General features: G+C 49.2%; 1 protein-coding gene across 1 annotated transcript in view; it reads left to right on the plus strand.

Annotated features, from left to right (window-relative positions):
• The first annotated feature begins 2,546 nt into the window (after nt 1–2,546).
• Nucleotides 2,547–16,570, plus strand: part of SATB2 (SATB homeobox 2) — a 135,345-nt gene continuing 121,321 nt past the window's right edge. The window contains exons 1-2 of the mRNA XM_074145205.1: nt 2,547–2,619; nt 6,295–6,513. Coding sequence (XP_074001306.1) covers nt 6,345–6,513 — 169 coding nt within the window. The 5' untranslated portion in view covers nt 2,547–2,619; nt 6,295–6,344. The remainder of the gene's footprint in view (nt 2,620–6,294; nt 6,514–16,570) is intronic.

The raw sequence follows: 16,570 nt of genomic DNA on the forward strand, positions 1-16,570 counted from the left end.
GCCCGCTTGGGCTTGGGCTGGGAAACGGCGATGGCCCGTCCCGTACTCCTGACGCTGTCGGCTGGAGCCAAAGCTCTCCCCTCGGAGTCCTGCGGGCAGGGCTGGGCTCCTCCCGCCGTTGGGATTAGGGACATTTTCGTTTCGGTTCAGCTTCACCTTCTAAACCTGGCGCCGAGCGAGGGATCGCAGTGGCGCGGGGCGGCTCTACAGCAGCCGGTTTAGACGGCTCTCCCCCGACGGCGGGAGCTTGATGGCGGGGCCGCTCCGCAGTCGGGGGGTGGTGGGGGGGATGCGGTTGCCCGACTGCTCAGCGCCTCTCCCGGTCCGCGGAAAAACAGGTGCAGCCGGGCAGGAGGTCAGTCCCCACGCCGTCCCTACCGCGGGTTTTCCGGGGCCGGGGGCGAGGAGCACGGCGCTGCGGGAGCCTCGACGGCGTGTGGCGAGGCGGCAGGGGAGGGCGGAGCGGCGCTGGCGGGGCGAGGGCGCAGCGGAGGGCGGCGGGGCCGGCACAGCCCGCACCGCGCAGGAGGGGCCCGGCAGGCCCCAGCGGCAGGTGCTGCTGGCCCTGCCCGGCCTCACCGGACCGCCGGGGCCGCGGGCGGCGGGGAGGGAGCCGCGGCCGCCTCGGGCTGCGCCCGCACCGGTGCCCGCGCGATGGCGCTGTGCGAAGGGGAAGACGCCGGGACGGGTACGGGAGGGTGGTCCGGTCTCGGTCCCAGCCCCGAGGAGCGGCCGCGGGCTCGGGTCCCGCTGCGATGGCGGCCGCTGGGATGGGGTCCCGGGCCGAGCGGGAGCGGGGAGACGGGAGCCCGGAGACGGGAGTCCTCGCCTGCGGGAGCCGCCCCGCTCTTCCCGATCCCGCCTGCCCCGGCGGTGCCCGCTGCGGCCGCCGACCCCGCGGGGACTCGGCGCTGCCCCTCTGGGGCCGCAGGGCCGCTCCGCTCCCATCCCACAGCGCCGTCGCGGCAGCCCTGGGCCTCCGCGCTCCCAGGTGGTGCCTGCGGACGGCGGGGCGGCGCCCCCCGGGACCCAGATGTGCGGTGGCCGCGGCCCGGGCCGCACAGCTCCGCCGTGTCCTGGGGGTCCGTCCCGGCCGAGCCCCGCGGTGAGGCGGTCGTCCCGCGGAGGCCGTGGTCTCTGGGAAACATCGGGCGGAAGGGGAGAAAGGAGGAGGAGAGGAGAGCGCACGGGAGCCCGGCGGATCCTTCCAGGCACGGCGGCCGGCTTTCGGGAGCAGCTGCGGGGGGCGAGGGCGACCCCGGCCCCGGCCCGGGGGGGGGCGGCATCGCGGGCGGCGGAGGCGCGGCAGCCCCCGGCAGCCCCAGCTGCAGCCGTCCGCCTCTGAAGCCTGTGCAGGCACGGAGCTGCGATCGCTTCCATGCGTTTTGGCTTTAAAAGCGGTAGTTAATGAAAACCAAACCTTTCCAAGGAGGTGTTTTTGTTCAGTTGTTTTGTTCAAAATTTTTTTGGCAATCAACCACTTGAGGCGTCCATAAACTTCAGTAACGGGGAGCGCTGAGGACTCTGAGCGCACCCACTCCTGCTCTCACCGGAGTGCGAGAGCAGAAAATTCTCGTACTGGAGTTCGTGTTAGAAAAAGATAAAGAGATTATTATTATTAATAATAATAATAAAAAAAAATCAGTTCTTTTTATAGCGAGATTGAGGACGGATGGGGGACAGCGATGGGAAATAATTGCCCTTTTTTCCAGTGGAAATAAGGACAACATGTGAAAATCATGCACTGGGGAAAAAAAAGCATTTGTAATTTGAAACAGAAAGAAAAAGGCTTTTATTGGGAAAAATATGTAAAAGAAAAATAAGCATCGTGTATCATAAATTCTGTCTAAATTAAATGGTGTTTACAAAACAGAAGTTACCAACCAGCAAAATTTATAGGCACTCAGTTCAGTTTCCCCTCGGTTTTACTAACAAACCCCTTTGCTTCCGCGTCGAAATTTTCAAATGATTACCGCTCCCGATTTCCAAGTTAAAAGAGTATTTTCTGTAAACGTTTGGTTTATAAATACAGGAATAAACACGTATTTGGCGATCCTGATATTCCAGTGAATGCGCAAATGAGAAACCAGCTGCCGGTGGGGAAAAAATCGAAGGCGAGAGAAAGGTGCAGGGGATTCATTGCAAATAAAGGAATCGCTACATATATATTTAAAGTATTTAATTGTATGCATTATTCAAATACCCTTCTGACTAGTTTAATAATTTAGAATCGATAGTTTTCCTAAAAACTTTATAAAATATTTACACTTAATAAAATATTAATCGATTAACAAGCCAGTCGTACTCTTATAGGAGCTTTAGTAAAGTCCTGTAATCGCGCTGTCGCCACACGTCTCCGCTGTTAAGGAAAGGATCACTGACAAAATGTAAATGAAGATCTTCAGACGGTGGTGTTTATAAAATAGCTCATTAATGGGCTTGGATTGAATCTCTCCATCCATCCACATCATCAGATATAATAATAGTAACGAATCAGACAGGGAAGATCCTGGCTAAACCATTGGCATTTTTTTTTCCAGAAGTACTGAAGTCCTAAATCACCAATTCTTCTAACTTTCTGGCCATTGATCCGCGGGAATTCGTAGTTCGACATCAAAGGTAAGAGCAAAACATTATTCAATTATTCGATAGCTGGTGGAAAACATTAACTTCCACGTAAGAGCTGCTGGTGAGCTTTACCAGATTTAGGGAGGAGGGGGGAAAAGGAGAAAAGTTAGATCGGGTTATTTAAAAAGAAAAACGAGAGTTCTCCAAACTTTGAGGCTCCTTTCTGGAAGGGACGGCAGGAGACCCGGCTGGCGGCGGCCGTTGCGCTCTCTCCTCCTCCGCAGCCTGCGCCTTCCCGGCACCGGCGCTTCTCCTCCGACAGCTCCCGGAGCCCCGGCCCTGCGGCGGCCCCCACGCCCCCGGCCTTTCGCTGCCCCCCGCATCTTTTCTAGCTCTCCTAAACTTCAGCCGGCTATGGGACCCGGCTCCCACCCCCATTCAACTGCTCGCTGTCGTGGGGCAAAGCTGGCAACGCATCCGGACTTCGGCGGCGGGTCCCCCTGCCCCTTCCGAGGAGGCGAGAGACACGAGTCCTTCGGCCCCGAGGCGGGGGAAGCCGCACTCGGCGCTGCTTTTCGGGGCCGGACTGGGGGTCCGATGTGGAGCGAAGCGATTATTTCTCTTACCCTGCCCAGGGATCCGCTGCTTCTCCCGGCACCGCTTCCAGGGGCGGCCCCGAGCTCACCGGGAGACCCGAGCGCTCGGCGGGCGGGCTGTTACTGCCGCTCGGAGGGAAGGAGGGGGGCAGCGGCGGCCGAGCTCCCGCGGGGCGGGGGACACACCTGCCCTTCCCCTCCTCCAAATCTCGGGGCAGCACCGGCGGGGCTCGCCTCACCGGGACAGCTGCGTGCGGGCTCGGGGCTACCGCCGCTGCCCACCCTACCTTCCCCGGGCGCTTACGGGGCGGACGGAAACCTACCGCCGGGGCTGCCCGATGGCGGCGATGCTCCCGCCGTGCCGGGGGGGGGGGGAGTGCCCCCCTCCCCCCCCCCCGCAGCCCCCTTTTTTTTTTTTTTGACCCTCCGGCGCCACCGTAAAAGACAGAGCTCTTAAGGGGGCTCGGCGCGGAGGGCGGCACCCTGCAGCGAGCCAGCGGCGGACGGGCGGCGGGGGAGGAGAAGGGGGGCGGCGGGCACCTTTGGTGCCCGCCGCCCCCCTTCTCCTCCCCCGCCGCCCGTCCGCCGCCTGACCCCCCCGCACCGGAGGGGATTCCCTCGGTCCACCTTAACTCGGGGCTCGTTCCGCCACCGGGGCGGGCGGGGAGGGCTAGGCAACGTGGGGCTGCCGGTTCATTCCCCTGCGCCCCCCGGGCCGGGCAGGGGGCGCTGCGAGCCCTCGGGGCGCGCCGCCGGGCACGGCCCCGCCGGTGGCGGGGGGGGGACACGGACGACGACGGGGACGCGCGCGCTCCGCCGCCGGCCCCGGGGAGCGGCGCGGGTGCACCTTGCACCCCGGAGGAGAGGCGACTGACTGCCAGGCGACCGCTGGCCTCCCCGGGACCGGCGAGAGGGCCCGATCCCGGTCCGCTGCGACTTCACCGCCGGAGATTTCCCCCCTCTCCCCTCCCCGCTGGCTGCACTTAGCCAGCGCTGTCGTGCCCTACCCGGAGCTCCGCTATTAAATAATTTAGCGGCGGCAGCAGCAGCGCTTCCCTGCCCGCTTCTCACCTCCTCCCGGCCCCCGCCATCAATTATTCAGGGCCAGCCCGGTAACTGCCTGGAGCCGGGCGAGGAGAGGGGGACGACGGCGGGGCGCTACCTGGGGCCGGGCCGGGCCGCTCGCCCGCTCTCGGAGCCCCGGAGGAAGCGCGACCGGTCCGCGGGGCGGCAGCCCCCGCCGCACCGCAAAAAGTTACTGCCGCCTCGCCCCGGCGGGCAGAGGTTGCGGGAGGGTCCCTGCCGCCGCTCGGCTGCCCGGAGTGGGGGGGAATCTGGGTGGCAGGAGGCGGCGAGGCCGCACCGGCTGCGTCGGATCGACCCGGGCGCCTGGACTGGATGCCGGTGGCAGCTTTGCTCCTCCCCGGTCGGTCCGGTCCCCCCAACTCTGGCTTCTCCTCTACCTCTCCTCCTCCTCCCCCCATCTTCTTCTCCCGGCTCCTCCTCTTCTCCTTCCCCCTCGGCCCTCCCCCAGCCCGACTGCCCCTGTCCTTGCGCCCTTCTGCCCTGGGTCCCTCCTGTCACCACCGCCTCGTCCTGCCGCGCTCCCCCTTCCCCACCAGCCCGCCCTTCTCCTTCCCTCCCTCTCTCTCTCTCTCCCTCCCTCCCTCTCTCTCCGTGCGGCATTGCGCTCGCTTCCCGTGTGCGAGATGTATTATTTATTTATTGGTGTTTAATTTCCTGCCAGGTGGGTCTCTGCCTCCCACCCCTGCGCGCAACGGGGCCGGCCGGGCCGGGAGGAGGTGGGCTGCTGCGCGCCCGTCTGCGCCCGATCCCGAGATAGCACCGAGACTTGATTTTTGCGGGGGGGCGGGGAGGGGGAGGGGTGTCGGGAGGCGAGGAGGGGTGGCGATGTTTGGGATGCACAGCCCTGGGACGGGAACGCCGCGCAGACAGACAGGCAGACACACACACACACACACGGGCGCGCACACACACACCAAACCCGAAACCAAGGACAACCCCAAAAAGGACTCACTCTGCCTCGATGACTCAACGCAACTAATAACCGTTTCTCCGCTCTCTGTGGCGAGTCCCTCCTGCCGCTGCTGTCGCTGGCAGAGGAGGGAGCGATTGAAAGTGACACACCGGGGGCCGCCGCCGCTGCCGCTTCTCCGCGCCGCCAGGCACCCGCCGCCGAGCCCGGGAGAGCGGCGCTCCCTCCTCTTCTCCTCCCCCCCGTCTCCCCCCGGTATTGATTTTCTCCGCTGAAGGTGTGAGAAGTCGTCTCCCTCTCCCCTCTCCTCCGCGCCGCAGCCGGCGGCCCCGCGGCTCCCCGCCCCCTCGCCCCGACCTCCCCGCTCCGCTCCGCTCGCCACCCGGGACCCTCCGGGAAGGGGCTCTGGCCCCGGCCGCCGCGGGCAGCCGGCCCGGCCCCGCCGCCTCGGCACCCCCGGAGGAGGGCAAGGAGGGGGCTTGGGGGTGGGGGGAAGGAGTAGAAGGGAAGAAAGCGGCGTGAGAGGAGGAAACAAGAAAACTTTCCACCCTGGATTCTCTACTTCTGATCCATGGACAGAGCCCAACTCAGCCAACTTACAGACAGGCTATAAGCAGTAAGTACGGCGGCAGCTCCCGGGAGCCGCTCGCTAGAGGCTTCCTCGCCAGCCGCCGGCTGCTCGGCGGCTGCACAGCTGGCCGGCGCGGGGGGGCCGTGCCGGCGGGGCCGCCCGGACTGGCAGCTTCTTTCCCGCGGCCCCCGGGGGCGGGCCGGGACTGAGGCCGGACCCGGGGCGCAGCACCTGGCTGCGGCGGGCGGGTGGGCTGCCGGCCGGCCGGCCTGCCCGCCCGGGGCGATGGGGAGCGGGTCGCAGCGCTGCCCGCCCCCGCCCGCGGCAGGTTGGGACCCGCGGGCCGGGCGGGTAAGGCGGCCGGGCCGGCTCGGGTCCGTCGGGTCCGAACCGCTCCGCTTTTAGCGGGGCCGGCTCCAGCGGCGGGAGCGGGGCGGCGTCGCGGCCGGCCGGCCGGCGCTCGCCCGGCTGAGCTGCCCGGGGGACGCGCTGCGGGGGCCCCGGTGCCGGTCGGCGGCGCGGACCGGCGGCCGCTGAAGCTTCCCTTGTTTCTCTCGCCCTAGGTCCGTGCTCCTTCTACTGCGACCTGCCAGCGGGAGCCGCGTCTCCGAGCATGGAGCGGAGGAGTGAGAGCCCCTGCCTGCGGGACAGCCCCGACAGAGGCAGCGGCAGCCCCGATGTCAAAGGGCCCCCACCGGGGAAGGTGGCCAGGCTGGAGCAGAACGGCAGTCCTATGGGCACCCGCGGGAGGCCCAACGGCGCCGTCACCAAGCCCGTGGGAGGTAACCGTGCGGCCGCGATCACGGCGGCACCACCGGCCCGGCCCGGCGGTTCCGCTGGCCGGGGCGGGCGGAGCGGCGTGCCCGGGGGGTGGCATGCGGCGGGAGGGTCGGCACACCGTGCGCCGAGGCGCCGGCAGGTTCGTGTGGCAGCTGCCCCCACCGCTGCGATGCCGGGGTCGGTGGAGGGGCTCGGGCCGAGAGTTGCGGGGCGCAGAACTCGCTGGTTAAAGGCCTCCTTCCCAAAGAGGCCACCCCTAGGCCCGGGCTCCAGCGAGGCCGCTCGCAAAAGGCCAGGCCTAACCCTGCTGGAGGGCGACTGGGGGAGAGCCGGGCCCGGCCCTCGGCGCTTTCGGCAGGAGAACCGGCGGATCGCTGCCGGCGGGCATCATCCCCCCCGCCGCCCCGCATCGCCAGCGGCTGCCGGAGGGCACGGCCGGGGCAGCGCCGACAAAGGAGGGCATCGCCTCCGGGCGGGGAAGGGGCAGGCTGGCGGCAATCGCGGGTGGGGGTGACACGAGTGTTAACACGCACCGTCCCAGCTCCGGGAACGGGGTCTCCGTAGTGGAAAGAACGGCAGTTGATGTTTGCGTTTAGGGATTTGTTTTTTTGGTTGTTTTGGGGTTTTTTTTTAACTTTCTGTAAATAGCACTTTGTAGCAGTCATTGTAAAAGAGGACAGGGCAGAACGCGTGCAAGGTTCAGCTCTTTCTGTACGATTATCGAGCATTAGTTTTGCAGCATTCCTGCATTTCTCTAGAATACTTTAACTTTCATACTTTGGTGTCTAGTTGCTGGGCAATTTTGTGTTTAGAGCATGTTTAAGTGACATGCGTGATTGCTTTTTTTTTTTCCTTTTTCTTCCAAGCAGCTAAACTTTCCAGTCACTTCTCCTAAATGCCCTCTTTTTCTTTTTTTTTCATCTTAACTCTGATGCTGTCACGTTTAATACAGTGCAGCCTCGTGTTAGGAAAAATATATTTAAAAGTCTTGGAATTAGCCAGAGGTTGTGAGCAAAATAACGCAGGACAGGCCACAAGTAAGATTACCTTTTTTTAAAAAACACCTCTCTGTATTTGTGTTTTAAAATGTGCAGAGTGGTAACACGCAAATGTAGTTGTTTATACACAAAGAGTTTGTGTAAATGACATTTCAAGAGATACTTTGATACAGTCGTCACATGACTCTCTATTACGTGAGGTTTATTTAGCGATTTTACCATTAGATGCTTGTTTTAGACCTCTTTGGCTCAATAGGCTTCCTAATTGCTGAAGTTTGCTAAGGGGCTGCAGATTTTATTTTATTTTAGAAACTTAGGATTCATTTATGTACCTAATGAAGGGTAAGAGATCTCACCATATTTTTATATTTCTTGGATGACTGTATGTCTGGTTTTTAAACCTCTTCTCCGTGTTCTTCTAATATATGGAAAAAAGAAGAAGCAGCTTTGCAGTGAAAGACTTGTAGTGCTATTCCTCTTGCAAATTGGTGGAGAAATAATTTGTTGAATAATTTTAAAAATGAACTAGTTAATCATATAAAAAATAATATATGTAGGTTTGGATGCCTTTCTCGAGACTGAGGCATTATAGCTGCTTGATTTTAAAGAGAATCTGGAGCTAAAATTTTTTCCTTGGAGCATTTATAGAAATATATTTTAAAGGCATGTTTTTAAATGTTTTGGAATATATACATTGCTTTCTAATTGCAGCTGTGTTAGCCAAGAGAAATTTACCGTCTTTTGTAGTTATATCCGTGGTTCAGCTTGAATCTGGCCTGTCAAGTTATGGAAGGTTTCTTCCACTTAGGACGAGGACTCTCATTTCTGAAAGCAAACTTTTAAGAGCTTATATTTTCATTCATTATTATTCTTCAGCTCATTTATAAAGTTGGTGTAGACCGGAATGTAAAAGTGTGGAGGAATAGGAAATGCAGGAGTAGTTTTTTTTTTTTCTCCTTAGTTGGTGTTTTTTAAACAGTCTCAATCTCTTTTGGTTTTAGGCATTCATATTAAAGTTTATTCATTACTTCTTATTGATACTGAAAGCAAGAAGAAAATGATTCCTGTCTGAATACTTACCTAGATTCCATAATACTCAATACTAAATTAGTTAAGGCAGATTTTTTTAATAAGATAATGGTGCTGTTTAAAATTGATTTCATTTTTTTTTCCCTCCTGGAAATGCTCTCAAGATAAATCAACATAGCTGATTTCCAGATTTTTTTTCTCTGTTCTTTTTCAAGTTTGATCTTTAAGAACCTGTGTGACCAAGTGATCTTTTTCTGCATGCAGATCGCAGCGTTTCGGGTATTTCTGGAAGTCTGTGTCTTTGCAGTGATCGCTATGGTGTTAGTAATTTTTTCACTTGAGTTGTGAAATGCAGCTGTCGACGTTCACAGACAGGCTTACTTTTAATTTACTGACAAATTATTATAAAACTTCTCTTCAAATAAATATTAAAAAAGGCGTTATTAATATTTATTGTTCCTAGTGTTTGATAAAAAGGAAACTATTGGAGGCTGTAGTGAAATGACATCTAAGGCTTTGGTTGTCAGTCTTTCCGTTTATTCTTATTTTTCAAGCTTTAAAACGCGCTAATATTTATTGAATGTGAACTTCAATTGGGAAAAAAATTGAAATACTTTACTAGGAACTAGAGACCATTTGATTTTTGATTTTATAAAGTGTACCTAAAGGTTTTGAAAGCAAAGAAAAATGCTAGCAATTCTTTTTTCCATCTCATTTTGGGCCTTAGATATGTAAATGCTGAAATTCCTTCCTACTTGTCGAGTGGCTTTTTGGTGTAATAATATCTGTTTCTGAACTTAATCGCTGCGAACAGAGCAATAACCTCTCAGCTATGGTGCTATGATGAGACTGATGACCTTTGGTAACAAGTTTTATAATCGCAGTGTTTGCTACAGTTATTTTTCCAGTGACTTCCCTGAGAAATAGAGAAATATTCTAGTGCTGTAGGTGTTTTTAGCTTTCTGTCTAGATTTATGAGTGAAAAAGTGTTTTAAAATAAGCTTTTGTAGTGCAGACAGGAAATCAATTGTTCTCATGAGAAATTTTGCCTTATGACTCTCCTTTTTTTTATTCCTAACCTGAATGTACTTAATTCAAAGGGCCATTACAGCAGCTATAATAAACTAGTGAAGGTCACTAAAAAGATAAACGGGGTCTTAAAGGTTGTGTTTAATAGGGGATTGAAAAGTTTCTGTACTGTTTACGATGTTGTTAGTGTCAGTCTAATGTGTTAGAGTCCAATTTTGGTGGACAACCCCGTGCGTTCTAAAATGTTTCAGCAGTTATCTAACCAGTCTCTTTTAAAACCTGTATGCAATAAAGCACAAGTGCTCAGATGTTCAGGAGAGGCAGGTCTTATAAAGGTCCCTGGGAAAAAAAGGCTAATATCTCTTTAAAAAACATATGAAGCCTGGGAGAGAGTTTAGAGCAAGCAAGAGCACTATGGTGTTGACAGCTTTATATCCCTGTTGGGTAACATTCACTTACTAGAATTGGCGTCTCCTCTCAGTTAGTAATTCACTCCATAAGGATTAAAAAAAAAACAACAGGATGATTAATGGCTAGGAAACTTATATTTACAAAATTGTTGATTGCATTTCGTGAACCTGTTTGTGTATGAGTGGATGCGTGCATATATATGTATGCATTGATTTTGAAGATCATAGAAAATAAGCATCTGAAGCCTCTGAATGCAACTTAAAATGCCAGTATGCAGAATGAGCTGTTTTGAAGTTTGGTTTTGCTGAAATTGAAACATAGAACCAAAATACAGCCAAGACACACATTCATATTTAGGGCAGGAAATGATTGCAAAAAATTTGCTGGTTAGATTAGTTTGATGCAGTCTGATAGTAATATGTTCTTATTCGTTTAACTGTTAAAATGGGTGATTTATTTTACAGAATATTAATGGAGGAGAAAACTTTCAGGCAATTCAAACTAAATCGTATAATCAGGATGTTAATCAGTAGCTGTGGTTACCGTGCTTGTACAAAGTCGGATGTACCAGAAATGTGGATGCAGTGACTCTTCAGAGCGCTGCTGCTAATTGCTGTAAGCCCCATAAGTTCTGATGTATCACAGTCTTTTCTGCTTAGGTGTAGTTAGAAATCTATTTTAATATATCTCTGGGGCGACAGGAATGCCAATCGAGGATGGTTAAAGAGCTGTTTGTCAAAATCCATTGTAAATATTTCTGCAAAAATGTTGTAGAGTTTGTGCTGCCTCTTATATCTTTTACAAGGATTTAAAGTACTTTACTGGAGAGAAAATCCACTTCTGTGCAGACGGAGGAGTACAGCTTGATCAAATTTGTTCCTCTGTTCTAAACGGTTAGTTAACATTAAGCTCTAAATGGCATACTGAGCAGAGTAAGGAAGAGTGTTTCCCTTGTCCTTATGAATTTGGTAAAGTGAAAGGTTAAGTTTTAGATAGTCTTCCTGCCTAGATCCTAGATGAAGAATATTTTCAGGCTGTCTGAAAGAAGTACGTAGCTATTTGAAAGAGTTAAACGCCTTGAGATACAGAAGCACGGAAGGCACAAATCCTTGTTAGTTCAGGAAACAGCAGTAAGTGAATATATTTTATGTTTTTTCTGTTGCAGAATAGTTGGAAAATGTTGCCTTGTATTTTGATATAATTCAGTAGGGATTATGAGGAGATGTAAATGCTTGGATTTTACACGTTACTGATAGATAATGAGGAAGAGACCTCTAATTTAACAGGAACAGTAAGAAAAGCAAGGCAGTGATTTCTTTTTCATGACTGATGGTTAAAATGAATTTCTGATCTTTTTGCTGATTTCCACCCCTCACCCCCCTTTTCCAATCAGATTATGTCATGTAAATAGAATAAACAGAGCAGTCACTCCTGCAGGGTCATGTAGTGTATCAGCTGCTTTTTTGCTGAGGTAGAAAAATAGTCTTTCTTTATGTGTTTTCACTACTTGGTCTGTTATTAAAATAAAGACACAGTTGGTTAAAATATATGTGCAATTGAACATACACATTAAACAGAATATAGGGTATCCACCCATTCGGTGACCTAGGCATAATTTGATGTTTAGAGTAATTTTGGGACTCTAAGTTGCATCTGCGGAAAGCCACCGATAATTTTGAATTCAAGATTTAAGATTAGCTGTAGTAAGATTTTATTTTTTCCTGCAACAGTTCCTAAGTGTTTCGAGTCATCTCGCCGCTTCCTCCCCACCCCATACCCATGGCCACGTTAGTTAACTAGATGCTATTATTCTCATCATGAACCAAAGGGAAGGAAAAGAAACCAACGTCTTTGAAAAAGTCAGTGTTAATTCTACCTCTCCCCTTTTTAAATTGGGTCCTGCCTTTTCTTAGTTTCACTAGGATAGAACAGAGTAGATTTACTGTCAATTATTTATAGGGCGATTGTTTGAAAACTGTTAAGGTGATTCTGTCAGTGACCCCCCAGAATTGTTTTTATTCCTGAAGAACACGGCAAAATTATATTTAAAACTATAAAGATGCCAGTGAGGAAACGTATTTTCAAGAAATTAAATAGCAACATAATTCTCACTCAGCATTTAGATGAAGGATTCGGACATCTGAGGAAGAAAACCAGTGTTAAACTTTTATTGTTATGAATAAACACTTAAAGGTGAGGTTTAAAGATTTCTTTCCTTTCCTAAATACTTAATTTTGGGGAGTCTTTATATCTTATTTAAATTATTTTACTGTGCTGAATATTTTATCTAGATTTAAAAGTAGAAAAAAAAAGGCATAACGTAATTGTAATCCAGTTGTCATTTCAACAGACAGCTATGTCATATTTAAAATTTCTGGTTTGTAGCACAGGCTTTCAGATGGTATCAGTTACTTTAAAACACCTTTTCTAGTATTGGAGTTTAATACTCTTCATGGAGATCCTAGTCTGAATATTTATTTTTGCAGTTACTTTCCATTATTGCTGTTTTCCTTAAAGCTGTCTGTGTGGAACGGGGAGGAAAAGGGCCACCACGGTGACTTGGAGCTTAAGTAAAATACTTGGACCAGTAAGATTTTTGTCACTCGCATCGACACAGAAGGTGGTGATACAATATGGCATCTATGATGTTGTAAAATGAAGACAGTTTTACTGCAGTCATGTATTTATATTCACCAAACAGCTGTGTGACCTGTTTAGGAAAATTCTTATTTTTGTGATTGAGCAGTCCCCAACCTGCTTTTAAATCTTATTTTTAACCTTTTCAAAATAACTGAAAATCTGTAAAACTCAGGAAGATTTTATTTCGAATCCCAAATTGCAAGGCATAGATAAGTTAGGCCTTTAATTACAATCCCTCATCATAATTTAGTTAAATTACTAACTACTGCTGTGTTTTAGGATTAAAGGCCCAGTTTTTCAAGGTATAAAGTATTACTGAGTCCCTTTGAATTGATACGATGGAGGTTTGTTCAAGATAACCTGTGCCTGATTCAGACTCTGTAACTACCGAAGAAGCCTGCTCTCCTTTTGAAACTCAAAGTGGTTTTGAAACCAGCCCGGTGCGTTAACGAGGAAACGATGCCCTTTCTGGCTTTGCAAAAATTGTCTTGTGGTAATTGGTTCCTACTGTATGAAACGTCCTGGGTCAGACGCATTGGTCCCCGCTATGACATGTGTCACTGACGCAGATGTAAGAAATAGTCACAACAGACAAAAGGCAGCTGAGGATTTGATTGCTTTTGAGAAATGTTTTTTAGCCTCTAGCCATACTAAAAAAAAATTGCCCTCCAACAAGCTTTGTACTTGTTGCAGAATGCTCATCAGCGACGTCTCTGCTGTGAGGTTACATACAAATGAGTTTACATTGATTAGTGGTTCGAAAGACAGAAAATGCGCTTTGCCGTTTAATTCGGAGGGGAATAGTTAGCCCGTCTAGATGAGGTTCTTGTGGCCATTCACAAGTGTTGACTGCTTTAACGTGTGTTATGTTCTCAGCCAGCAAGTTGTGTTGTCCATATTGTCACAGTTCTATAGTTAGGAGTTATTTTTTTCCAGAGTTCCTACACTTTGTACAAAAGCACGTATTGCAGCTGTTGTGTGTACTTTGTCCCCGTCTTCATTTGCATTGTTCCAAGTATTAGGAAGGGAAAACGATTTCATATTTCCAGTTCTATTTCCTTTATTTTAGAGAACTTTGGTAAAAACATAAACTAGTATTTTAAGTTGTTTTTACTTTTTAAATACCTGTTACTAGCTCTGTTGGTATCCCCTGAAGATTTATAAATACTCCTAGATGTCAGCATTTGTCTATTAGCAATCTAATGCTGCTGACATTGTGAAACCCTTATGAAAAATGTTTGAAAGTTTATTCTTTTTTTTTTTTTTTCTTTTTAAAGTGTGATTCTTACTCTGATTTTTAAAGAGGTGAATATTGATGTTGCTGATATCTGGGAACTTACGTAAAACGTCCTTCCGGGAGGCTTTTCTACTTGGAATAAAATTTACAGGGTTGCTTAAAAGACGGAGCGTGAACCCTGCAGTGCTAGTATTGTAAGCTGGATGTTAGGGTAGAGATCTCCTAGCTGAACTCAAGAGATATTTTAAATTTCCTGGCAAATGCTGAGTGATTATTGATGTTACATGCAGTAATGTTAGGAAAAAGAGAGATTATCATTATTCGTAGAAGCTGTATGAAAGGAACAGAAAGAACTTGACGAAAAGAGACAGGCAGCTCTAGATAAGACTTTAAGCATATGACTTGTTTTCTAAATAGAGAATTACCTGACTAATAGTAAAAATTGTCAGTCATTTTGCTCTAACCAATGTCCTTGTATCAGACGGACATGCAATATTAAACAGTCTGAGCACAACTGTGCCTTGTTAGTAGCGATGTCAGCGAGGTAAAAAAGCTCAGAAAAAGATTAATAAAAATAACCTGTCAGACTATATTTTATATGAAGCTGCAGCATCTCTTGAGATAATCGTACTCCCACTGCATTTTCAGAGTGCAGTAGAAATGTCTCCCACTTAAATATGCTCCCTCCTTATTTGTTCCCCAAAGACACACGCTGAGATGAAAAGGCACTCTATTGACAGCAGATCTTTTCAAAAGTACTAAATCTGGCAAGAAGTGTCGTGAGGGGAGTTTCTTGTATCAAACCCCGTGATTTGTATAGCTGCATACAGCCACAAGGTTACTTTCTCTCTCAGATGTTCTATTCTATTTGTATAATGTTGAGAAGCGACTGGATTAGTCTGTCTTTACTTGCGTGTAGCCGACGCTTCACTCTCTAGAAGTTGCTGAGTTTGTCTGCATTTGGACAGAAACTTCACGTAAGTGAGGAAACTCACATAGAAGTATTTACCATCCTGGTAATCTAAACTCACAGAGAGCGTTTTGTCATAAATTTAGCTGACAGGCGTATATTGGAAACGAAGCATATCATTTTCAAAACTATAACCAGACTATTTTTCGAGAGTAATATAAATTCATATTTTGAGCATATTTTGGTTTATATGCATTTCCATTATTTATATATTAAAATTAGATGTGCACAATTTCCAGCCTTATTATTTTGAATGGTTATTAAGAAATGTAGTTATAAATTATGAGTTATACAATACTTTGGAGTAAAAGGTGATTTTCATAATGTCTTTTCCCAACTTACAAATAACTTTTTTGCCATAATACAAACATGCTAGCAGAGCAAAATGATAGATGTCTCTTTAAGTATCGTAGTAAAAGAAAATGACTTGTATTCTGAGGCTGTGGATAGTTTATGTTGTTTTGGACCCATTTCCCAAGCAGTGATCGAAAACAGATTACAATAACAATTATACAGTCAGAAGATGCAATATCCATTTCTGTTTTAATTGAGTGAAAGAATAATAAAAACATCATTAAGAAAAATGGGGTGGACCTGTCATACACTCTACCAATTTTTAGACTTAGAGAAAATGCAGAGTAACAGAAGTGTGGGCTTTTTTCTTTTTCTTTTTTTTTTTTTTTTTTTTCATTATTTTTTCCTTTTTTTTTTTTTTGTAAATAGAGTTTGTTGCTCGAGCTGGAAGTCTGGATGGTAGACTTCATATGGGCTCCTGTGAGCAAGTATGCAGTAAGTAGGCGTACTGCTTGACAGTAAAGCTCAAGTTAGGCATTATCTGAGTGTCTGGGTTTGGCATAATAGTGAATGTAATGTTTCTGTCATTATTTTGGGCCTTCCTGATTATATTAGTATGGTCGTGGTGTCACACTGACCTGCCAAATAGATGAGCTCAGGGAATGTCATGGACATGCAGAAAGTAGCAAGAGAGACACATTTTTCTTTTGAAATACAAAGGTGTGCTACTTTATGTTTTTTTCCTTTTTTTTTTTTTTTTTTCCTCTCCAAATCTGTGGATGCGTATGCCAGTAAGAGTACTTGGTCTCTTAAACCATCACTACCTGAGACTGACTCTTCTGTGACCCTTTAGCTACCTCACCATCTCAGTCTTCTCATTAAAACTGTATAGACAGAAAGCCCGCGTGCTGGGCAGCACTGCAGCTGGGTTCCTCTTGAAAAGGGATCTAACTGTAGTTGAAGGCCTGAGGTGGAGGGAACCTGGCTCTCCATTGTCTCCGAAGCCAAGTCCTAGAGCTGTTAGCAGAAGTGTCCTTTCTGCCATACCGTACGTGAAAAGAGAGATCCTCTCTACGGTAGCCTTGGCTCTAGTTGTGTACCATACAGCTTTATAAATCAACGTTTGGAATGGCATCCGAAAGTGAACCAGGAGCCAGTTCAGCCTTCGGAGAGCAGATGTGATCTGCTTTCTTTGGCTAACACCTCTCAGCGAGCACATACATTTGCACTAGCAGAAGTATGTGATTCTCCAGTGTAGCTCTGTGTACGTAATGTTGTAGCAATTCAGGCTGCTGAGCCCCAAAAGCACGGGTTATTGACTCTTAACAAGTGAATCCACACACAGCAGGTCAGCCTGTAGGTAGGTCCTTTCCACCTTTTTCCCAAAATATCGCTAACTGGCTGAAGAAAGTAAGTGTGCTGTGCATACCTGAGAAAGAGGACATACCTGT

This window comes from Numenius arquata, chromosome 3 (genome assembly GCF_964106895.1).
Source record: "Numenius arquata chromosome 3, bNumArq3.hap1.1, whole genome shotgun sequence".
In the NCBI taxonomy this organism is placed as follows: domain Eukaryota; kingdom Metazoa; phylum Chordata; class Aves; order Charadriiformes; family Scolopacidae; genus Numenius; species Numenius arquata.